Source organism: Tripterygium wilfordii, chromosome 9 (assembly GCF_013401445.1).
Source record: "Tripterygium wilfordii isolate XIE 37 chromosome 9, ASM1340144v1, whole genome shotgun sequence".
Classification (NCBI taxonomy): domain Eukaryota; kingdom Viridiplantae; phylum Streptophyta; class Magnoliopsida; order Celastrales; family Celastraceae; genus Tripterygium; species Tripterygium wilfordii.
Window position 1 is genome coordinate 13,853,066 of NC_052240.1, and position 25,096 is coordinate 13,878,161.

At 36.5% G+C, this 25,096-nt stretch overlaps 4 protein-coding genes across 7 annotated transcripts; 3 read left to right on the forward strand and 1 right to left on the reverse strand.

Moving 5' to 3' along the window:
- Positions 1 to 2,091: 2,091 nt before the first annotated feature.
- Positions 2,092 to 3,930, forward strand: LOC120005895 (F-box/LRR-repeat protein 4-like). Of its 4 annotated transcripts, none has more exons than XM_038855782.1 (2): positions 2,092 to 2,386; positions 2,555 to 3,930. In XM_038855782.1, exon 2 carries the CDS (start codon positions 2,702 to 2,704, stop codon positions 3,554 to 3,556), a length of 855 nt encoding a protein of 284 aa, XP_038711710.1. In that variant the 5' UTR covers positions 2,092 to 2,386; positions 2,555 to 2,701; the 3' UTR covers positions 3,557 to 3,930. The 4 variants fall into 4 exon arrangements, with proteins under 4 accessions (XP_038711710.1, XP_038711712.1, XP_038711711.1 ...); XM_038855784.1 differs by having other exon boundaries at positions 2,697 to 3,930; XM_038855783.1 differs by having other exon boundaries at positions 2,702 to 3,930.
- Positions 3,931 to 4,072: 142 nt separating this feature from the next.
- Positions 4,073 to 7,294, forward strand: LOC120005896 (probable transcriptional regulatory protein At2g25830). Its single transcript, XM_038855785.1, has 7 exons — positions 4,073 to 4,230; positions 4,339 to 4,511; positions 5,087 to 5,148; positions 5,491 to 5,647; positions 5,794 to 6,062; positions 6,375 to 6,495; positions 7,019 to 7,294. The coding sequence occupies exons 1-7, from the start codon at positions 4,125 to 4,127 to the stop codon at positions 7,109 to 7,111; spliced, it is 981 nt and encodes a 326-aa protein (XP_038711713.1). The 5' UTR covers positions 4,073 to 4,124; the 3' UTR covers positions 7,112 to 7,294.
- Positions 7,295 to 9,872: 2,578 nt separating this feature from the next.
- On the forward strand, positions 9,873 to 13,168 carry LOC120005201 (probable transcriptional regulatory protein At2g25830). Its single transcript, XM_038854702.1, has 7 exons — positions 9,873 to 10,081; positions 10,169 to 10,350; positions 10,789 to 10,850; positions 11,216 to 11,372; positions 11,527 to 11,804; positions 11,895 to 12,015; positions 12,837 to 13,168. Exons 1-7 carry the CDS (start codon positions 9,994 to 9,996, stop codon positions 12,927 to 12,929), a joined length of 981 nt encoding a protein of 326 aa, XP_038710630.1. The 5' UTR covers positions 9,873 to 9,993; the 3' UTR covers positions 12,930 to 13,168.
- Positions 13,169 to 13,471: 303 nt separating this feature from the next.
- LOC120006063 (carotenoid cleavage dioxygenase 8 homolog B, chloroplastic-like) lies at positions 13,472 to 16,667 on the reverse strand. The gene is made up of 6 exons (XM_038855938.1): positions 16,371 to 16,667; positions 14,993 to 15,736; positions 14,445 to 14,638; positions 14,148 to 14,337; positions 13,932 to 14,034; positions 13,472 to 13,854 (listed from the first exon to the last, which is right to left on the reverse strand). Exons 1-6 carry the CDS (start codon positions 16,665 to 16,667, stop codon positions 13,709 to 13,711), a joined length of 1,674 nt encoding a protein of 557 aa, XP_038711866.1. The 3' UTR covers positions 13,472 to 13,708.
- Between the last annotated feature and the right edge of the window lie 8,429 nt (positions 16,668 to 25,096).

The following is a 25,096-nucleotide window of genomic DNA, read 5'->3' on the forward strand; positions in this document are numbered from 1 at the left end:
GAAATTAAAATTAAAATTAAATAATATTTAAAATTTAAAATAATAAATATTATCGTTTTGTTTTTGTTGGAAAAATTGCACTTTACGCTCGCAATTACGCCTATTTTTAGGAAACCAGACAATTTTGAAAAGTCCATTATTTTGATAAGCCAAATAATGAGCGCGTCATTAGCAATAATCCAATCGCGAGTGTGGAAATAAAAAATAGAAAGCTGGATCAGGAAGGCGTAAGGTTGGACATGGACTGTTCATCCTTGATTGATGGGGGACCGTGCATGTTACATTACGTGTCTGATGTCACAAATTATAGTGTTCAATTTGTATTATTTGTCCTAAAAACCAAATAAATGAATGAATGAATAAATTATTATTATTATTATTATGTAAGCATCACCATCTACCAGCAATTCTAAAATTCGTAGATTTGGATTTTGGTTAAGGAGTTGGTCAGTCATGTTCAATTTTAAATAATGGTTTTTGCTTGCAAGTTGCAATTTCTACTAGCATCTTCTTTTGGGAGCACACCATGTCAACATTAAAAATCTCACGTGGATCTGACTAAACCTTTTTTTCTTTTTAGAAGAAAGTTCATTAACTCAACTCCATATATACATCAAAGGGGCGCTCTATGTCAACCAAGGAAACAGCCTCATGAGGACAACAATTCCTCCAAATTGTTTTCCTACTACCATTCTTAGCTAAACGAGCTAACAAATGAGCTACAGAGTTACATTCTCGTGGCACATGCTGACATTGTGTAATCCCCAACCATTCTAAGAGAGACTGCGCCTCTATAGCAAAATGACCAAGCCTAGAGTCTAGGTAATCATCCGCCATTAGAATCTCCACCACATTAGTTGAATCAATCTCCAAACAAAAGCCACGATGACCCTCATTCAACAGACATCTAAGAGAGCATATGACTGCTAACAGTTCAGCGAACGTCGGATCAACTCTCCCATGCATTCTCTCAGATAAGCACAAAATGGGGTCCCCACAGTGGTTTCTAAGGACTGCTCCTGCACCAACCTCATCTGAACCCATAAAAATAGACGAGTAGTTTATATTCAAAACTCGATCCCTTTCACATTGCAGTTGCATTTTCATGGATCTAAGAACCAATGACAACGAAACATAAATAACAAATCCATCCCGTGTAGACGCATGCGAATAATATTTTTAATGTGTCTGGAATGTCAATGGCAACACGACAGGGGGCAATATGGCATGGTGGGACTGATAATGGTGTATCATCTAATGAAGGTGAAACGAAAAGTGCGAGGAGTAAGGCAGGTTGTTTTCCGGACTCATCATTTTTCACTTGATTTCTCCCTTTCAAATCTCCAATGATTAGGTGCCACGCGTTACTTGTGATAATCTGATATGCTTTAGAATGATGCTAATTTTGATTGTTACCAAAGCGACCGACATAAAAAGCCACTGGAATTTCGGTTTGGGTGTCGTCTCATTACCTTCATAATCGGAAATGTAACTAATTAACTGTTGGGTAATGGTTCCATGGAATTTGGGGGCCCATTAAACTAAATCGTGTGTCGAAGAGGCTATTCGCCACATCTTGGGCTTGGGCGTTATTTGTAGGATTTGCTATGCTTATGAACCCTAAATAACCACGTGCTTGGTTTGTTAAACCGATCTCTGATTATCTCTTTTACGCGGATTCTTTTGTTTATGGTTTATGAGAGGAGAGACATGGTGATGAAGATCAAGGACGCAAGCTCAATAATGCTTACAATCGGGTTCGAAGGTATAAGTTGAGAATGAATCAGGCCCGGGCTAGCCAAGTAGATCAAGGAGCGGTAGCCCAAGAATTATGCATGGAAGGAAACTTGCATGGCAAGGCAGGAGAAGATACGTTTCAAAGTGGCTCAGCAACATTATGATTACTAGTTATTATTATAATAGGAAATATACTAATATATTTGGTCTTTAATTTCAGCCGTAATTGTAGTAGGAAGTTTAAGACAAGTTTACTTATTTTCTTCCATTAAAATAGGAGTCTGAATAGGAATATGATTAGAAGTAGCAAATTATATAAGCTTGATTGCTCTTGATGTTTTCGTACAACAAAAACTCTGAGATTCGCCTCAAAACTTCTCTGTCTCTTCGTAAGATTAGGCAAAGAATCTATCTAAAGCTTTTTATGTTTCATCACATGGTCAGAAGGTACCGCACTGAGTGAAGTGGTCCCCGATCGAAACGGTCCGGAGACTGAGACTGAAACTGAAACCTAATTCCCAAATACGAATCTGTTCCACAAAGCCCCCGAGTGACTCGACCCAGAAAAGCCACGAAGTCGATTATTGCAGCCATGTCAATCAATCAAGCCTTTCAGTCGCTGAAATAGGTTTCAAGCAATAGCGAAAAGGTTATCCTCTAATTGGTGTTCTTTCATTTTTGGGGTTTATATTTTCGAGTATTTAGACAGGAAGGCAATTGGGTCATGTCAAATTTAGGCGATGATGAAATAGGGTTAATTCTTGACTGGATTGATAACCCAAATGACAGGAATTCATTTTCTTTAGTTTGCAAGCAGTGGCTTAGAGTGGAGGGTCAAAAGCGGTTATCAATTCGGGTCTCGAAACTCGATTTTCTCCCCAATTTCCTGCCAAGATTCCCGAATTTAATTACTTTTGAATCAGATGTAGTTATCACTGATGCTCATATTCGTTTCATAGCGCAGATGTGCCCTAAATTGGAGATTCTCAATCTTAATTTCAGACAAACTCGTGGTTTCGATAGATTTGAACCATTTGGTACTTTTTCTGGTTTTGAGGACTTTGGGGACAATGGTATATTTGGTTTGGCAAATGGGCGCTGTCAACTGTCAAAAGTGTTTTTGAGGAGGAGAAAGAATGTTGGTAACTATGGAGTCATTTCTCTTGTTGAATACATGCGAAATTTAACTCACCTTGATTTAGGGAGATGTAATTTGATCAATGATGAATCACTAGTGGCAATTGGCAAGGTGAGTTCCATTCGGGTTTTGAATTTGGAAGGGTGTTCTTTGATTTCTGACTGTGGATTGGCTTCATTGGCAAATGGGTCGTCATCGAGGACCTTGAAGGAGTTGGTTCTTGCAGAATGTTATAGAATTACAGATTCCGGTGTGTCGCTTTTGCAGCATATCCACTGCTTGGAGGGATTGAATTTGGCACAATGTGGGCCTAAAGTGACTGATTTTGGTGTTATGGCATTAGCTTCAATCCAAACTCTGAAGAGGTTAAATCTTTCTTGGCTGATTAAGGTTTCAGATATTACGTTAGTCGCACTAGCCGAGAATTGTAGGGATTTGTTGGCTCTTGACTTAACTGGATGTGAATTGATTACCGGAGCTGGCATCCGTGCTTTTGCATATCATGAATGTTTGGAGGCTCTAGTGTTGGCTTCTTGTTATAATATTGACGGGGATGATTTGGACTTGCTGCTGCGATGCAAATCATTGAGGTCTATTGTGCTTGATAGAGAACTGAGAATGTGGATGCCGGCGGAATTGCAAGAGAAATTTGACAGGCTTTGTGAGCTACACTGGATATGACAGGGGACACTCTTGGGGCTCAAATTTATGAAGGTCAGCTGTGATCACTGAATTGGGGAAATTCATTGTGTTTCACTGTTTGTTGATGGGAATTAATCTTGAACCTTGTTACCCACTGTGTGATGAGATTTCAAAATATATGTCTTGGGTTCCATTGGGTATAACTGTTCTTGGTTTTCTTTTTCTTTTTCCTTTTCCTTTTATTATTAAGTCAAGCTTTTTTTAAATAAAAGATGGGTTAATATAATTTGTCAGTCACCGGAAGATTGACCATTTTCCAATTTTGTCATCAAATATTAAAACGTTTTGAGTTTGGAATTTCTTTCATTTGGGTAATTTGGGCAGAATTTCTCAAATCGGGGGATCCGGACAGTCAATCCGTGGCACGGACGCCATACATATTGCATTGCTGGCCCATCAGTTTGCCGTAATTAGTTCATGAGTATTTCGGTTGGGCCCATCATAATGGGCTTGGGAATTTCAAGAATTCCGTTGGGCCCATCATAGAGTGTTGATAAATGAGCCCGATAACTGAGATTTTTGACACGAATGACGAAACGCATAGGAGATGGGTTCAACAAGAACTTCGCTCAGCGCATTTGGCGCAGTTCTTCCCACATCCTCCTCCGACTCCTCCAAGCACATATCTCCCGCCAACTCCTTCTCTCTACCAGGTACCTCGTCTTCTCTATACCTGTTCATTCAAAGAGTAGTCTTCTGTCTATCTACTTATCCCTCTGGATTTTGTTTTCAGTGATGTTTTCTGACTCTTCTTTATTCAGGGATTGGCTTGCGAATAAGCAGGAATCAGTTGTCTTCGAAGTATTCGGATTTTACAAATGCTTTAGTTCTGTTGAACGGAGCGAATCATAGTAAAAACGTTCTAGTGAAGAAAACGAGGATGTGTCCTCCTGTAAGCATGGGTAGGCGCTCTGCTAAAATTGCTGGCAGAAAGGTAATTAATTACATGTAATCGAATTGGGATTACAAGATATATATTTGGATAATTACATTCTCCATTAATGGTAATCTGATGGAATTTTTAATTTTCTATTTTTCTTCCCCTTTTCTGTTCTGTTTTAAGTTCATACTGGAACACAATGGCGGTTCCATTTTGACCATAAAACTTGTGAACCGAGTAGGAATTTATTTTAATCGTGATTGACTTATACATGGGTTTTTCAAGGAATGATAAGTTGGTGGTTCATGGTTGGCCGTCAATAAATTTACGCATTTGAACAATTGTTTGTGTATTGATTGATTCACCAATATAACTTTTTTAATTGATTTTAGGGATGTCAATTTAATTCAAACTCCTGGTGTTCGATCAATTTGGCTAGCACAGATCATGATACTAAAATTAGTATCATCCTGACATTTTCTGCTTGTTGTCTCCTTGCTGAGGGAATGTTGTTGAAGAGACTCTCTACCACTTTCATTGTTCTTCCCCACCACCATTTCATCAGGTTGTGGAATTCCCTGAAACATAATTAGTTTCACCTTGAATTTTTCAACATTTCTCAAGTGCAGGGAGCTCAAGATACAAAGAAGGCAAAGCTTTATTCAAAGATTGGGAAGGAGGTTATATCAGCGTAAGTTTGTTGCACTTAACTCTTTTCTGTGTTTTAGTATCTTGAGATGCAGAAGTAGAATATTTTAATGGGTTTTCTTATTAGTTTGACATGGCGTTTTGCAGATTAGTTGGTAGAAAATGTAGTTCTACCCTTCTTAATATAAAACTATCTCCATTTTATAGCAGTCGTACTCTAATATTTTTCAATTTCTTTCATGCCCCATGACTATGATGTCCATTTGGTGACGTTGTTTATTTCCTTAATGTTGGTTTGGAGTGTAAAGGTTTGGTGATTAGCTCTTTGTTATTAACTGCAAGAGGTTCTGAAAATTTCATAGTGGTTTTGTGTATCATGATGCAGTGTCAAGAAAGGTGGTTCAGATCCAGGATCAAATACGGCTTTGGCCAATGTGCTTGAGAAAGCGAAGGAGCTTGATGTACCCAAAGAAGTCGTGGAGCGCAACGTTAAGAAAGCTTCTGAGAAGGGACAAGAGGCTTATATTGAGAAAGTCTATGAGGTTGGTGTCGGATCTATTTGTGTTATATGAACTGGTCATGGTGTATAGCAATGGGTAGATATAGTTCTTTTTGATTGATTCAATCGTCTCTGATTTAAGGGAATATTCTTGTGGCTCTACAATTTTCTTTTTCTTTTGCATTTCAGGTATATGGTTTTGGAGGGGCTAGTATGGTAGTTGAGGTTTTAACAGATAAAATAACTCGATCTGTGAAGTTTGTTAGAGAAGTAGTGAAGGACTATGGGGGAAAGATGGCAGATCCTGGATCAGTTATGTTCAAGTTCAAGCGTGCTCGGGTCGTAAATATCAAAGTGTCCAATGCCGATAAAGACCAGCTTCTTACCATCGCCCTAGATGTTGGTGCAGAGGATGTTATTGAACCACCATTCTATGAAGATGATAGTGATGAAGACAGGTCAGAATGTTAATTCATTCCTACCTTTGTGAAGGAATTTTTTTCTCTTTTTGTCTGTCTGCCTTCCATCCATCAACTTAGTTCTATGACTTGATGTCCATTATGGATGCCACATGGGTATTTCAAACTTTTTGAAATTTTCTTGTAAGATATATTTTCAAGCTTGTAAGGTTGACGAATTGGTTTGGTATTTTTGGCTGAACTATGACTTGATTATAATTAAAAGGAAATATGTTGGCTGAAGAATATAGTTTTGGGTTCATGCAATACACGTATGCAGAGTTCTATTTCCTGATTGTTTCTTTTCCATAGGTACTACAAAGTTGTAAGTTCAGCGGATAACTACACAGCGATATTATCGAAACTGCGGGAGGAAGGAATAAAATTTGAGATAGATAATGGTTCTGAGCTACTTCCCATAACAACAACTGAGGTACCTCTAATTTCCCTGCCTTCGAACTCTCACTGCCAGAAATTTTTTTCCCCTGTTTCGAGATGGTAGCTACATTTTGCTGAATGCTCATTAGAAGCCTTTAGACTATAAGGGGCATGAGAACCAATAGCGACTCTTTCGGCAATATGTTGTTAAGCACTACTTCTGTGAATAGAATTCACCCAGATTTTGATAAGATACTTTGTTTAGTGCAAAGATGAGTGGGCTTTATTTTCATATTCCTCAATGTATCTGGTTAACGCCTATAAGGAGCAATATAAAGATCATTGATTGCTTGCTTTATCATGGTGCTACTTACAGTTCTTAGAAAGGTACAATGTGTGACTTAATGAGATGGAGCCTACCTCCCCCCATTTATTATATGCTGCAACTTGGTTCGTTAATTCCATCGTGTTATTTAAACGATCAAAGCAATGGCAGATTCATTGAATATATATGATTTGTACAATATATACTGTGAAGTAAAACTGACGTGACTTTAATTTTGGTGGTGCCTTTTCAGGTTGATGATGAAGCCATGGACTTGAACAAAGAACTTATGTCTAAACTACTTGAACTTGATGATGTTGATGCTGTATATACGGACCAGCGATGATCACCTTAGTATGTCTTGGTAGTGTAGTATGCAAAAACAGTTGAAATTTGGGTTATGTGCCATGGCTTCATATACCTGGCTCACAATACCAAGTATGGTGAAACAATGTTACATGTTGTGGTGGAGGATTCAAGTTTCTTCATGTAAATATTGTTAAGATGATATGAACGTTAGGTTCTAGCCTACTCAAGTCCCACATCGCTCGGTGTGAAGTGAGAAGTGTGGTTTATATGGAACTTACGCACCTCGCAAAATTGTCATGATTTTGGGTGTATGACATATACTGTTACTGAACCTCCTCTCTCATTTGAAACGATGAACCTCCTCTCTCGTCACTTTGAATGACGTGCATCTGTGTGTTTAATGTTGTTGGCCAAGTGCTTATTTTTCCAGTCAAGGAAATATCTCCATGGTTATTTCCCAAATTTGGCTTTTCAGCTAATAATCAACAACAATCAAGATGTTTTTACTCCAAATTTCGCTTTTAAATAACAAAAAGGACTAAAGGAAGACAGGAAATGGTGAAAGTCATGGTGATTTACTGATTTTTTTTTAACGTCTAGATTCACACAGCTTTTAGGTTGGGCCCATCCGTCCAAATAGGTCCGTATATTTTTTCATGGGAAAATTCCAGGCCGATATCACTTGTAAAATTTTTGGACACTTAAGTCCAGTTCAAAAAACTTTATCCCTCTAAGATATCATTAATATGCTAATTACTCTCTTAGGGCAAATGCAATGAGAATTGATTTGCTGGGCCAACATTTTTGTTGGCCCGGTCCCACCTCTATTACACAAAAAGTCAAGTCAAACACGTATTCTAATACAGCCACATCAGCAAAACACAAATTTCTATACACTTTTTCTTCCCACACACTTTCTCTTTCCACCCAACCCAACAACATTCCATTCCTCCATATTATCCACAACAAAACTACACCAAAACATCAAATATCAATACATCCACATCAACAAAACACTTATCCCAATACAGCCACATAAGCAAAACACATTTTACAATACAGCCACATCAGCAAAAGACAACATCTTTGTTGGCCCAATACCACTTCACCATTGCATTTGCCCTTACCCTTATATTATTCCTCCCACAACACATACACTTCTTTTCTCTCTCTCTCCTATCTTCTTACAAACATTAATCAATGTTCATCCTCTCCCACACACTCACAACACAAAATTCCTCACGAAAGCAATTTTATTGAACTATTCTATTAAATCTTTCCTCTTAACTTTAATATTTCCTTTTAGCAGCATTTTAACCTCATTTTTCTTCACTAATAATCATTAGAACACTCCCCATCATTAGTATCAGACTAAGACACGTACACCAATATATATATATATATATATCTGCATATGCTCCATTAAACCCACATAGACAAAAGTTTACACGTGTGATCAAGAAAAAAATCACTAGAACTGATTTTCCTTTCTCTCTCACTAGCAGGGTCTCTCATCTCTCTTCCTTAAATCCATCTTCGCCAATGTTACTATTTCAAAACAGTAACATTGGTCGGCCAATTTCACTGTTTTAAAATTTTTTTAGATTCGACCAATTTCGACAATGCTTTGACATACCACCATCACAGTTGGACTCTCCTCGTTAAAGCACACAATGCCTAGCCAGGTACGGCCCAAAACGGCCGCCGGATATGGCCGTTTTAAAACAGTAACATTGGCCAATGTTACTATTTCAAAACAGTAACATTGGTCTGCTAGTGTTACCAATGTTACTATTTCAAAACAGTAACATTGGTCGGTCAATGTTACTATTTGGAAAATAACTTCAAATCCAGTAGATTTTAGCGGTGGTTCGCTATACCACCACCACCATTAGAATCCCTTCACCGAAATGCACAATGCCCAGTCAGGTACAACCCAAAATGGTCACCGGATAAGGCCGTTTTAAAATAGTAACATTGGTCAATGTAACTATTTCAAAACAGTAACATTGGTCTACGAGTGTTACCAATGTTACTATTTCAAAACAGTAACATTGGTCGGCCAGTTTTATAATTTGGAATAAAACTTCAGATTTGACCGATTTCGACGACAATTTACAATACCACCATCACCATTAGACTCCCCTCATAGAGACGCATAATGGCCAGTCATATTTGGACCAAAACGACAGACATAAAAAGAGATGAGAGAGAGAAAGATGTAGTAAAGAGAGATGTAGTAGAGAGAGATAGATTCAGTAGAAGAGAGAAAGTTATTGTGATGAGAGAGAAATGTAGTAGGAGAGAAAAAGTTATTGTGATAAGGGAGAGATGCGATAGAGAGAGAAGATGTAATGAGATAAGAGAGATGTAGCATATAACAAGATAGAAAACCATATTAGATCTAATCCTCTTTTAAAAAAGACAAAAAATGAATAAGATAAAATTTAAATTATTTAAATATTATAAAAAATAAAAATGGATTTATGAGAGATAAAGTTTTTTGGAGTGGACCTAGATGTCAAACAGTTTTGGAAGTGGTATCAATATGTCATTTTCCATTTTTTCATTTCAAATGAGCAGACAGCAGTAGTTAGTTTTTGGGTTGGGCCCATCAGTCTAAATAGGCCCATGTAATTTTCCCTCCCTGCTGCCAAATGAGGAGGAATTGGTGTGCGTGATGGGTCGGGCCCATTCATCTAGATAGGCCCATATCTTATTCGCTGTCGAACAAGGACCGAATGCTCAGAGTTCAGTCCGAGCTTATACAAATGGAAAAACTCGAAATAAAAAAGAACCAAGAGAGGCGACCTTCAATTTCAAGTAATGAAGCGGGCACATTCTGCAAACCAGCGCCACCGGAATCACTGACAAGTCGGTATCTAAAAGTATATCAAAAGCCCACGAATCCGAAGAGAAATGGTTTCACCTTCTTCGCTGAGAGGATATGTTGCAGTTCTTCGCAGATTCTCGAATGGGGTTGACGCAAAATCCTTTATTTTTCCGAGTACTTATCTCTCTCACATCTACTGGTTTGTTGCTTGAGTGCTTGTAATTTCATTCGTGTAAGTGATATTTTTCACTTGTTATTCAGGGAGTGGCTCGCTAATGAGCAGGAACCATTTATTATCACCATCGTCAATGTCTTCAATTTGTAGAACTTTATTGGTTTTCCTTAACGAAGCGAATCACAGTGAACACACTCAAGTGAGGAGGATACGGACTTACCCTCCTGTTTGTATGGGCAGGCGTTCTTGCAAGATTGCTCACAGAAAGGTCGCTGTGTCTCTTTTTCTCTTTCTCCACACGATGTGTTCAGGCTTAGGAATAGAACTGCTCTTAACTGAATCGGATTTCCTATTTTCATGTCAATTGCTTGGATGAATCACTTTCTCGATTACAGATAATAATATGTGTGTTTCTGTTGACTAATTGAAACACTTGTACAAGTGGGTGCAATAATTGATTCATGAGTGTTTGTTATTATGCGCAATGTGTTCGATGAATTGCCTAATTCACCAGCGCAAGATTAATTCAACCTCTTGCTTGTTGAATGGTGTGGAGAGAGTCTCCCTCCCTTCCTTTTTCATTTTTCTTTCTCCACACCATACCCAGGATGATATTGTCTAACAACCCCACTGTATGTTTTATGAAAGTTGACATAATGTGCATTGCATGTGATTCCTCAAGTTTATGAATGTGCCTTTAATGCAGGGGGTTCAAGGTGCAAAGAAGGCAAAGCTACATTTGAGAATGGCAAAGGAGGTTATATCTGCGTGAGTGAGTTTGTTGTGCTTCATACTTTTTGTGTCTTGATAATTGATATACTGAATGCAAAAGTGGAAAGTTGGAAGGTTTTATTAGTTTGGCACGAAGGTCTTGCAAAGTGGAGGGTAGAAAGTACTCAAGTAGGAACTTTATCGCTCTGGCTCAACCTCCTAGATTTGAGGAATGTTAAAATGAAATTGCCTTCATTTTATAGCTCTCCTCTGCTTGCTTTCTGTTTCATACTTTTATGTCCATTAGGTGATACTGTTTCTTTTTATAATGAAACTGCCCTAGTATGAGGGTTATGTAAATTGTTATTTGCCATTAATTGATTAATGTACCAAAATTGTCATGGTCACTGATTGTAACGCAGTGTAAAGAAAGGCGGTCCAAACCCAATATCAAACTTAGCTTTGGCTGCTGTACTCGAGAAAGCAAAGGAGCTTGATGTACCTCAAGAAATTGTGGAGCGCAACATCAAGCGAGCTTCAGAGAAGGGACAAGAGGCTTTTATTGAGAAACTCTATGAGGTTAGTTTTCAAACAGTTTATAATCATATGGGCTATGTAATGGTGTATAATAATTCACTTTATGATTTATGTGATCATATGTGATAAAATTTAGGATTGTTCTTGCTGTTCTCTTCTTTTTTCTTTTCTTTTCTTTTTTTTTTTTCAATTTTAGGTATATGGTTTTGGTGGAGCTAGTATAGTAGTTGAAGTTTTAACCGATAACATCAAACGATCTGTGGCGGCAGTTAGAGAAGTAGTGAAGAACTATGGGGGAAAGATGGCAGATCCTGGTTCTGTTACGTTCAAGTTCAGACGGGTACGAGTTGTAAACATCAAAGCTACTGATGCTGACAAAGATCAGCTTCTATCCATTGCTTTAGATTCTGGTGCCGAGGATGTCATTGAACCTCCATTATATGAATATGATACTGATGAAGATGATTCGGAATGGTAATGCTCCTCCATCTTTGTGACACCTGACCACATTCCTTAAATCACTATGGCAATACAAAGTTCTAATACTTCTTCTTTTTCCCATAGCTACTATAAAGTTGTCAGTGCAACAGAGAACTACAGAACAATCTTATCAAAGCTACGAGAGGAAGGAATAAACTTTGAGACTGATAATGGTTCTGAGTTGCTTCCTTTAACTACAATAGAGGTACTTACATGATTTCTCTACCTATGATCTCTAAACTCATGTTCATTTTCCCCTCTCTAGATTTTTTTATAAGCTTCCCTCTCTATAGATGGTTTATAGTTTGTAGAATGCTTGTCATTACAGTTCACATAAGGACATTTAACTTGAGTTGGCTACTCTTGCTACTGGCTCCATCTATTGGGACTGTTATAAGCATAAAGAGAAGTTATTTTTGGTGTTTTTTCCCCTTTCACTATATCTCTGCAAGTGGTTTTTTCGCTTCTTTCAATATATGTCAGCCTATCTATTCCCATGATCGTCTATTCAACATGTTGTGTTTGAAATTCTGACATTAGGAGCCAGTAGGTTCTCTTATTTTTTTTTTTTAAAGTTAGATCTACTCTAATAAATTATCCCGCCTCTTACCATTATATTGAATGCCCAATGGCCAAGGCTTTAATGAAGCTAGAAAATTTTCAGCTCTTGAGTGCCTGGTGCAACTGTGCAAGAGATCTGTTCAATATCAATTGTTGAACAGAATGTCTTCAATTTTTTTGGTGGACTCTATTGAAGATGGAATAACGTGACACTAGAGGATACGAAAGGTGCCATACCTCTGAATCGAATGGAGCCTACATGTACCTTTATACACTAAAACTTGCTTCAATCATAGACTAATTAAAACAGTGAGTCAGGGACAGCTCCACTGTCTTCAAGAAATATATTCACTTTGTTCTTAGTAATCATTGGAAGTAGTAATTTATATGCTTGGCTGCATGCTGCTTTCTTTCCAGTTTTGAAGTAAAATTATGGTGGCTTTAATTTTTGTTGCTGTTTCTCAGGCTGATGACGAAGCCATGGACTTGAACAAAGAACTTATATCTAAGTTGCTTGAACTCGATGATGTTGATGCCGTTTATACAGACCAGAGATGATCAACTGAGTATGTTTTTTTAGGGGATTCTGCAATAAAATAGGAATTTGGTGGCGTGGTGGGCTTTCTGTATCGGGCTCCCACACGATCATACAAGGTTTGGCAGATGACCCAAAAGCTTCTTCATTTAAAAGTGTTTTAATATATGAGATCTGAGATGAATCATTTGCTTCTGGTGGATGATGAGGTATTCTTCTTCATTTTAATAATGTTTAGAGGCACGTGGTTGGTTTGATTGCAGATTTTTTTCCTTTCAATTCCTTGTAATACCTTTCATTCTTTTTGGACCACTGTGGCTGACTTCTTAGATCATACAATCTTCGAATGAACTAATTAATGGACCTAAAAGCTTGCGGCATCCCTGACAAAACTACCATGTTCTAGGTTTAGTTAGACTATTTTGAACTTTGATTCTGTGTGACTGGCATGAGGTCACACCCTTATCTTTGTTTGTTGATTTGTCTATTTTTGTTTCTTTTGCTGTTCAATGGCCTATTTTGCCATTAGAGGAGATGCCTTTGCCCCCTGATAATGATTTTTTACTTCAATAATAGAGGAGAGCAACCTCTTCTATAAAACAGTACAGTATAATGAGTCTAGGGCTTTAGGGACACCACACCGCAGTTGTAAGTACAACTGTACTATTACTACCACCACCATCCACCATACATAATAATTCTGACTGCTTACTCGTACCATCGACGCGCAATACATCTGACATTGGGATCTGTAAGACTGCTATACATATGACATTGGGATGTGTAAGACTGTTGAATAGTATTATTTCTTTGGAACCCAGCATCCATGGAGTCCATAGGGTACACCATAAGGAAACTTGGCCCTTGCAATCTCTTCAAACGTTGATCCATCCAGTAACAAGGCGTATGCACCTCCATTTTTTTCACTGATTATGGATATTACCACCCCTACATTTAATTAACATAAATATTAGTTGTGAATCGTATTTACTATTAAAGATTCAATGAGGTGGTGATCGACCCACCGTCGTCCTCCTCAGTTGCACCAGGCCGAGCCACGAAGAATGGTTCGGAAGGGACAGCATCTTTCTGATACCAATTCTTGGCGTTTTTCTCCACTAAATCAATCTGCAATACAAATCCATAATCCATCCATCCAGGTGATTAATCGATTTTCATTTAGAAATTAATTAAACAGTTGTTATAGAGTAATTAATTAATGGTCTCTTTGATTTAATTACCTTAGCGAGGGTGTTGGGAAAGTTACAAGGACGTTGAGCTCCACATGCATAAGCATATCTGTACTTCTTCCCCAAATTTGCAGGGTTAATGCTGCACATGTCCATACCTCTCCCATGTTCATCAGGATCCAATGCTGCCTCCAACTTTCCATGTGGACTCCCATCTAGTGGTATTATAAACCTCCCAACCCTATATGAGTATATATATATATATGTTATATATATGTGAAGGGCAAGGTGGAATACCCGTAGAGGTATCTCAAATCGGATAATACCCTTAGATGACCCATTACGTACCTAGCATCTGGCAACACATCTTCTCCGGCGAACGACCGGAGATTCTGCAGACGAAGCTTGTCCAAAATTGTTGCATCCGCATTATGTTCACAACAATCAGCAATCAAAGCAGTCACTCTCCCATCTTCATCTTCCTCCTCATAAGCGTTGATGAAATGGAATGTCACAAACAATGGCACTTCCACACTTGCCACCTAATTCACAAAATTCAGCAATTTAAAATTAACAACCTAAAATATGTTTAACAATCTTTTGTGTGACCGAGGAACCACCCAACCCAACATGTCATTCGAACAGTTGAGTGAGTGTAAATCTCGGGCCACCAGAATAATCCGAACCACGTTGATTACAAGTAAGACTGGACGGAAACTCGTGCGGAAAAATTGGGCCTCCTAACCCCTCCCAAGAAATGGGCAGACCCACGGAACCAGTAGGAAAAATACTCCCAAAGGGTTCGAACTCTCGATCTTAGCGGCATCCATCTTAAACTCTCAGAGATATAACCAACTATAACATCAAATTAATAATTTAATATAAGTAAGACTTACAATTTTTCCACTGGCCTTGCACATGACATGAGCAAACCCTTTAGACTCCGGATACCACCGAAACTTGTACAAAGGTGTAGGCTCAGCTTTGAGCAAATTTTGTGCACAATACCTCAATGGCATTTCAGGCACAATCACATAATGCTCCGTAACCGGGAACGAATGGACCCAACCAGGTGCTGGCCCACCCCGACAATCCACCCGGCCTATAACCCTTCTCTCATTACTACCCGGATCCATCCTAACCACCAAATAACCCGGATTGATCAAATCAGGCAACAATGTTAAAAACTGCTCATCGGTCACAATTGGATGTGCAGAATGTATCAAACCACCTAAATTGTCACTGTACTCAAATTTCCCAATTGTGTCCAATGTTTCAGGGTCAATGATAATTGACCCTTTCTGTGTCTCGGTCAAGCAAACGACGCGTCCGTCACCGAGCTTGACTACGCCGGTGTTGGCGTTATCGGTAAGGGATGCACCGGAGAAGAGATTGCCTAGTTCACCAATGTAGGCTAGGAAATTTTCTGCTTTAGGGACTTCGGAGAATTCACGGTAACATAGTTTTTGCTTGTTCTTGGCAGCTGTGTAGGCGTCGGATTCGATTTGGCGGTGGCCGGCGATTAGTTGACCGTTTGAAAAGTGGAGTTTGATTAAGGTGGCGTAGCCGTCGAAGAGGTGGCGGAAGTTGTAGTCACCGATGTTCCATTGTCCAGGTCCATTTCTTAGGTACGTCCCATTCTGCATGTAATCAATTAATTAATTAATCTAAGTTTATATATATATATATATATAAAATAAATATGTATTGGGAGAAGGTGACAATGAGTGAGACAAGGAGGTCCTAATGAGTCAAAAACCAGTAATACAGACTATATATTAGTGTATTATTACTATTAATTAATAATTTGGGGATGACATGACGCATGACGTGAGGACTCTCCTGAACACATTCTATAATAGTCAGTTCAGTTTTCAACTAATTAATCTGACATTATATTAATTCATTGGTTATCATGATTATAGAGATAGAATATATTGTTGTCACTTTACAATATCTATATATATGAACAAAACTTTCTGTATAAAACTATGTAATATAATAAGATAAATCATCAATAAAATATTGAAAGAACCTGTCTACATTTCAGACTAATTTTATGAGGAAACCAATGTATATATACAAACAAGTTAGACCAGATTAATTTTTAAAAAAATAGAAGAAACTTAAGTTGATCCACCAACCCAAATAAATAAATCAAGAAAATAAGTCCAGATTTCAAAAAAGAATTTGCAAGAATTCATGTCATACAGTCATAAGATCTGAAATAATACACAAACAAATATATGTACATGTATAGAATATTCGGCATACCAGCCACAATGGAATTTGGCCTTGGACGTCAAGCTCTCCTTCCCATCTCTCTTGGGGAATACTTTTCCATGCAACATGGTTTTCCCAGTCAGCAGGCACAACTAGTTGTTTTTTCTGATCAATCGTTGCGACTTGAAGATGATCGCGATGAGTTGTTGCAACATTTGTGACAACACTATCTCTATTACCCTTTCTAATAGAAACCCCATCCACCTTGTTACCGGAGTTATTTGATGAGACCATCATCACCGGTGGCAACACATGCCGTCCGGTGCCGGAAAATGTTATGGAGGCCATAAAGAGCTTCTAAGAATACAAGATTGATAAGGAGTATGGGAGAAGGTGATGATGATGATTGTGAGATTAGTGAGAGTTTATTTGGTTATATTTATAGTATGATTTGGAGATGATGAGTCATCCACATATATATATATATATATATATACCATGGAATCTTCTTGTGTAGAATTCCTTTATGCAACAAGACATTATGTATATAGCCTACGTGTTAATTTGAAGGAAATACCAATTAATTACTTATTAGTTTGCTTATTACTACACATGACTTCAATCTGGCAATATATTATTTTTATTTTTTGCGTGCATTGATTTAGAATAAATGTCAGGTATATACGCATATATACATATGTGTGTGTGTGTGTCATATATATTACTATATATATATGGAGAATATCTATATAAGACACCATATGCCAACTCAATTCGATGATTATTGAATTTCTTTGTAATTGTTGTTATGTGACCTCGATCAAAACCTTCAATCCAAAACCTCACCTTATAGATTATAATTATTTTTTTATCCTATTTTTAGGTTTTAAATGGCGAATATTTAAATTTTTGGTTCTTAATCTATTGAATATTATTGTTGCAATGTAGTTTTTTTTTTTTTAAGCGGACAATATAATAACCAAATTTTTTAAAAAAAAAAAAGTAAGAGAGGAGGATATATAAATAAAGAAGGAATATATAAAGGTGATCGTCGATGGTGGAAATATTCTGTACGAGTTGAGGCAATAATTAAAAAGTCAAAGAGAAGAATGATGTGGTGAATGAAAAATAGAGAGAGCAATAAATATGGCACTAAGGATCATAGTCCATACCCATTTGGGAAAGTGGAGTGTCGTCTCAATTTGTAATTGGACATCATCGATCTTACTACAATTAGAGATTTAATTTGAAGGGTCCATGTGTTTGCCAGTACGTACCCTCACCTAATTTTGCATAGTAAAAGAGTTAATATATTCAAAGTTGCCACCAAATGGCAAACAAAAAACTATGATTTCTTCTTAATTTATAATTTCTAGTGCCTTTAATTATTCACCCTTAGGTCTTAATTAACCTTGCAAATTTTAATGATGACATGATATTGGTTGGACTAGCTTGGACTTTTGATCATGGATGCCAATTATTACATTTCATAATTATGAGATTATCAACTAATTTTAGTCATAACGACATAATCAATTGATGCCAAATATATATATATATATATATATATATATATATATATATATATATATATATATATATATCTTTTCTATTGTTTTTATTTGTGGAAAAAGAATCATATGCAAATTAAAATAATTAATTCTTCCAGAGTTGGTATTGTAGCTATATATAATATTGTCGGCAAGGCCATCTATAGACATGCGACAAAGAAATCATCAATTGTCTACCACCTTAAAACGTACGTAGAATGACTTTTTTTTTTTCCTTGTTCGAATGATTTTATATGGATTCAGCTTCATTTTCATCCATTCATCCATATATAATTATATATAAAAGACATTTTTGAGTCTTTTAAGGTTTGTGGTGAAGGGTTGATTGAATTTCACAAGTTGCCAACTTTGAAAAAAAATAATTTCGAAATTATAATGTTTAAGGCATTAACCCCGGAATTTAGAACACTAATTCATATATGAAAAACGTAGATTAAATAGTTAATTTCATTGGATGGTCCACTTTGCCCTAAAGTGCATTAGTTCATGATCATGGGATGTCTTGTCTAGGGTTTGCTATGTCCCCTTCATGCCTTGGTTGATTCCTACAGAGATGACTCACAAAGTCAGACGAACTCTCCATGCATGACATATATATATCTAAATGGTGTGTACTGGCAGACAAAATTAGGGTTCCTCCATTATAAGAAATCAACACATTATTTAAAACTTTATAATTAGGCGTTGATTATACAAAGTACAATTAAATTAGTGGACCGACGTGTGGGCGGTGACAACTTGTTGATTTGATTAGTGGTAAGATCCTCGATCATAAATTATTTTACTTTCATTTTATATGATATATTGACTAATAATTACAGCCGTTTGTGGCTCCTTAATTGGGTTTCATTTTGGTCAATGAGCCAATAACCACCTTGTTTAATTAATTATAGTAAGTGGAAGGAGAATCAACCATTTGAAAAAAAGAAGACTAGAATACAAAAGAGTAAGAATTTTTCGTCATCCCACATATATATGCTCTCATAGTACTACTCCAAAAACAAAATGATCCATTTCACATTGTTGACAAATATATTCTAAGATCCTCTTTGGTGTGTTTTATAGTCAAGTTATTGTGGATTCTATAGTTATTCATTTTGTATTTACTCATTCAATTCAAGCTTTTTTTTCTACTTGTCATTTGTGATAAGTGGAATACTCTATACACTCATTATAGTGATGGGTTTGTAATTATTTGTTTGATCTTGGGTCTAACAAGAATCATGGCCGAATTTGAATATTATCCGCATTAATAAATATTTTTTTTACAGCTTAAATTTACGACCCCCGATTTACATCCACATTCATATGAAGGGTTGGATATTAATGGGTTCTATATGTGTTTTACAAAGAAGTTTTGGTTGGGATAGTGAAGTTGATCGTGGTAACTCAATGCAAATACGGGAGGTCGCAAGTTCAATTCTCACGCCCAACCATTTCGGTGTTATTTCCTTGCATAGGAGAAATGCTCATGGGAGGAGACTTTGTGGCGTTAACTCTCTTTTGTGGGCTTCAGCCTTGTTCTTTCTGTATGAGCTTCGACCCAGTTTTATCTGTTGTCAGTGTGGAACAAGTTGTGTTGACGGCTCGAGTTTAGATGAGACTCATAAATTATAGGTCTGTAGCATTTCTCTAATAAATAGTTGTCAATAAATTCAGTTTTTCGGCCAATATAAGTTTCAATTTATTTACATGAGCTCATTACCGATGGAGCTGAAGTTGTATGGATTTGATTTAAATGGGCTGGACATAGTATACTAACTAGCCCAAAAGATATACTAAATGGGCTGGACAGAGTATAGATGGAGCTGAAGATAAGGATTTTCTTCGAATGGGCTGGACTAACGGGGCCCATAATACCCTAGCCCACTTTTCTTTCCCTATCTTTGTAATTTTGGTTAGTCAAACGCCAATAGTTGAATACAAAAAGATACAAAAGAAAAGCAGTGGATCGGCTTTTTTGGAGATTCTGAATTGACATTCAAATCAATTCTTTAAAATGGTCAGGAACATGTGGTTGGTTCGGCTTAAACTAGCCAGCTAGCTTAGCTTTGAACAAAGACATTGCACCTAAACTTTTTCAGAAGATATTTAATGAACACATTCAATTATTATCATTGGTACCAGTGTAGGTACGAGCCTGATAATAAAATTAGGTCCAGCTCAGTTAGCTAGCCAGCCAGTTGTGCAGTCTTCCTCGAATCGAACCATGGTCAATTAATTAAGCTAGGGCCGTTGCTGAATACTGACACGTAAGCACATGAAGGTCTGACACTAATCCTACGCTAGACATACAGAGCGTGTGTCAACCCGCAAATATTGCCGACAATTATATATCCAAGAATTTTTTTTACCGCTGTTATTTTTTACGCTGAAAGAGACCGGTTTCGTCATTTTTGTCTAATCTCCACAAGAAAATGACACGTCGGCAGCTAGTATCACTTACCGCAATATCTGAAATCGTATATATATAGATGTTAATGTCTCTTTCTACCAGTTAATAGTACTTCTAATTGTACTTTAGAAGTACGTATAAGGTCATGGAGTCCAAAAAATAAACACACACACAAAGAAAGTAGAGTCCCAACGAAACGGTCACTTTGTAACTCTTGAATCAATTTTAAACCCGAGATGATCACTCTTTGTACACAGTAGTTCATCAATTTAGTTCTGAATCGAAGTTCAATGCGCAAGTAATATTAGACAAAGATTTATAATAGGGCTCTTAATCCGTTTCAGAAAATAAACTCTTGTCATTGACCTATGAAACCCTAAATAATTACGTCTCACTAACTTGAATGCCCGATCTGCGAGATCTTTTATCTCTAAACCCGACACTAATACTTTAGTGCTATCTCCATTATTGATGTATAAAACGTTCACAAGTCAAAAACATGCGAACAATACAAATGTTATTGAAAAACTAGGCTTAGACAGACACGTGCATATGTTTTTTTGACAAACTAACGCTACTCTCTCTATCTTTCTCCGGCGAGGGTGTCCGGCGGTGTCCAACGCCGCAAAGAAAAAAAAATAATTCTCGATGTGTACACGTACGGCATTCCAATTTCCATGCACACACATGAATTATTGAGAACTACAGATAGCGAGAGAAATCAACATCATCAGGAAGAAAAGAAAGGCTGGCAAGTGATTTGACTGTCGGAAATTGACGGCTAATTCATTATCTATGACACATTATCATATACTTTGTCAAAAGAAAAAAGTAAAAACGTGCATGGAGACATGGTCCAATAATTATATCTGCCAAAAGTACGTACCTGTTTGGCCACAAATGTTAATGAGCAAGGCCAAGAGGCCGAATACCGGGGTTTGCTCTGAAATAAATCCGTGAGGATTAGTCTCAAAGCGGACATTACTTAAACTAGAGCTCATGCTCAAAAATTGGTTAGGAGGGACGGGTTTCTAAGAATTAGCGTTTGGTCATAGAAAAATACTTGCACCACAATAATTGAGAAACTGAAACTTCAGGATTGTTTGTTTGTTTGTTTGTTTAAAGGTGAATTTGAGGGGTACTGGTCTTTGGGATTCTGATAGACCAGTCTGGAATATTTTATCTTGCCAATATATATTACTTCTTGTTGTCCCATATGAATCTCCAACCCATTGTTTTTCACTTTTCAACGACAGGTGAACCCTACATTTTTTTTTAATGCACTGAGACCCTTGAGTTTGAACCCAATTTTCAACTAATCCTCTCGCTTTTCAAAATTTTCAATCAAGCCCCTCCAAACAAGACTCCAATTCAAGTTAAAAGCCCAGTAAAATGGTGTGATTGGAGTTGAAAGGCCTTGAAAAGCCCACCAATGCTAATGGCCTAAAATCATGTCCATTCTTGACGTGACACTTGTCTGTGATTATGCAAAAAAAAAATTATAATAGATTGTTTATTTATTAATTAAACTATAAATCTACGTACATACATATATGCTCATTCCATCAGCATTTTTGTTTCAGGTTTCTTCGACAAAATTGGAAACAAATTTTGTCTCTTTAATTTGGTCAGCGATTAATAATAACAAATTAAGCCATTTTCCAAAAGATTACAAAAAATGACAATTCTTTTTTTTTTCAATGATGTATTTTCTAAAGTAGGGTTTCCATTATTTGGAGGTTGAACTTTCGTTCTCGACGTATCTTTTGGGGGGCATCTTCAAATTTTCAAATGATGTCTTTAGACTACAAGTTTGTGAATGTGATTGTATTATGACTTTCGACATACACTTCATTTTAATTTAATTAAATTTAATCAATAATTTAATCAATTATGAGAGGGATCCCGGCCAACCGCTAGTATTCAAGTTATCCCAATTATTGAGTTGTACGAACAATATTTCATATGTATCATGTGAAATATATGGAGCCTACGAATTCACTTAGATCATATACATCCAACTCATCAACTGGGGATAACTAGTACTAATTGCTGGGTTCGATTAATTTTATAATCTCTCTTTTTTTGTATTCATTGCCATATAAACGGTTAGAGAGCTATGTTTTTTTAAAAAAATATGTCAAAGGGTGCATATACACATACATATATAATAATACTGAAGAATATTGATGAGGTTTGATTCAATTTTTAGATATGTGTCTAATCAACCACCTCCAAAGAAACGCAAAAGAAAATTATAAAATGAAGAAGACAAATTTTTTTCTCACTTGTGTCCATAAATAGATATGATTTTCTTCACAAAAAAATGGAATAAGATGCTCAATCATGATGACCTAGATCCGATATTTTCGGTCATCACAAGTCAAACTTATATTTTAATACCATAAACTATAAAGGCACGAAATAATTAAACCCATCAAAACCCTAATTGGAGCATTATTTGAAGACGATAATATGTAATAATTAATATATATTTACATGTAAATATATATATCTACCAATAATACATTACTCAAATCATGTTTTCTATTTCTCTTTCCAGATTTAGGACATCCGAATGTTTGAAAACAAAACTGGCACTGCCATAATTCCCAAGTTTTATTGATCCTATTCCCACCCTCCCCTCACAAAAAAGTGAAATAAGCAGTAGATTTGGGTTACATGCATGATTACTACTTATTGTAAGAAATCTAAGAGAGGTTTATATAAGAAGTTATGATATGAATCCTAGCAACTAATATATATATATATATATCAGTTATGTCAACTGTTGAATTGTACACACAGAATTTTATATGGATCATGTGGAGCCTACAAATTCACTTGAATCATGTGCATCAAACTCAATAGTTGGGATAACTGGTATCCTAACTACTGAGATCTTTATCATTTCAATAATACAAACGACCCCTACAAAAGATTTTGAAAAATGATAATATGAGTGTCTTTAGGGCACTAGATAAGGATGAAAAAAGTGCGTCAGAATCTTAAGAAGATATGTATTTTAAGTTTAGAAAACTAAGTAAAAGAATGTTCATCACACATAATATACTGTGATATGCTACACTAGTCCATCCTTAAAAATGTCTTTATATATGGTGCCCGTTATAAATACCCTAAGATTTATTCTTCATTATTATTCCACCATATACAGTTGGCGCCTACACAAGCATTTATAACATTGACAAGTACCTTGAAACAAGTCTTCGGTTGACTGTAATTAGTTGATGTGCTCTGGGCCTCAGGCCTGAGGGGCGGCTTTCCTTTTTTTCAAATGGTGGGCAGCTACGACCAACACAGTAAACTATCTGCGTGATCACAAAGGTATATATATACACTTATTTATTTTTATTGTAGAATGTTCGGTTTGAGTTATAAGTACGGTTACACAGGAATGTTTAGATTTACCAAAGGTAGTCGACATCTAAATAATTGATCGGTGGAGCCATCATATATATCAGTAAACAATTAAATCTTTGGTGTTTCTCGTACATACATATTTATTTCCATAACCTAGTTGCTTTCAGTTAATGTTTTGTGGTTCTCATCGATTATCAATTTCTTGAATACAAGGGTTCTGCTCTCCGGCTGGGCCTCCTGATTCATAAAGTCAATTATTAAACTGTTTACACTTTCTTTTTCACTGTATTTCTTTGTTTTTTTTGTTTTTAATATTTTGATTTGAAAAGTTTAATGAAATAAATATATATACATACATAGAATGCGACCTAAGACAAAACATCGATCATGGTGTCCTGCTGCAATGAAAGTGAAATGTAGAGTGTGGGTGTGTGACTGTCTATATCGACTTTATGTTCATTTTGACCCTAATTAATCACTACGTACGTGCTACCAACAAAAAAAACAACTAGTATATTGTTGAGGGATGAATTCGTGTGTATACTATGGGAGCGTGGAATCCTCCTCAACATCAAAGGAATTGTGTTTCGGGGGCTGTGAGCCCATGTCGAAACCCCGTTGGACCACAGAACCGTGGCAGGTTCCTATAGTTTGTGGGCCTAGGATTTTGTCAAGATAAATTGGAATAAATCCTGCACCTCCCCTTTAGAATCCATGATCTCATAAAGGTGTGAGAGAAGAGTAAAACAGATTTATCCCTCAACATATATATATATATATATATATATATATATATATACAGCTTGAAATAGTAATATTATGTACTAGTATGACCAATGGGGAACATGAAAGCGATGCCAAAGTAGAAATTTTTTCTTTGTTATGCGAGAAAATTGGCTTTCCAAGGTTCCGATTTGAAAGTGATTGGCATATAAATATCATTTGAAAAAAAATAGTAAAAACCACCCATCTAAATTTCTTGATTATATATGTGTGTGTATGTTTAATTTGTCATCCCTCAATAGGCAATGCATTGGAGTACAATAGGGGGGCCATTTTGGATGGCTATGTAATATACATGTCACTGTACTTGGACTTGGTCATATATATATATATATATATATATATATCTCTGTGTGTGTGTGTGTGTACATTTGGAGTGATATGGACTTGCCTGTTAATTACAAAGTTGCTGGATATTAATGTCGACCCAGAAACGTTTCTTAATCATGCATGCGCGCTACATGTATTTCTTCACTGACAAGGCAGATTTGTTCCCAATATATCCATTATTAGGTATTCATTAATTCACACGACCTAATTAACTCAACGAATCATTATTTGTTATGAGTAATATTAAATTTGTGAAGTCTAATATCTCACATCGGAATTACATAACCCAACCGAATGTAATATAAGTATAATCTTAA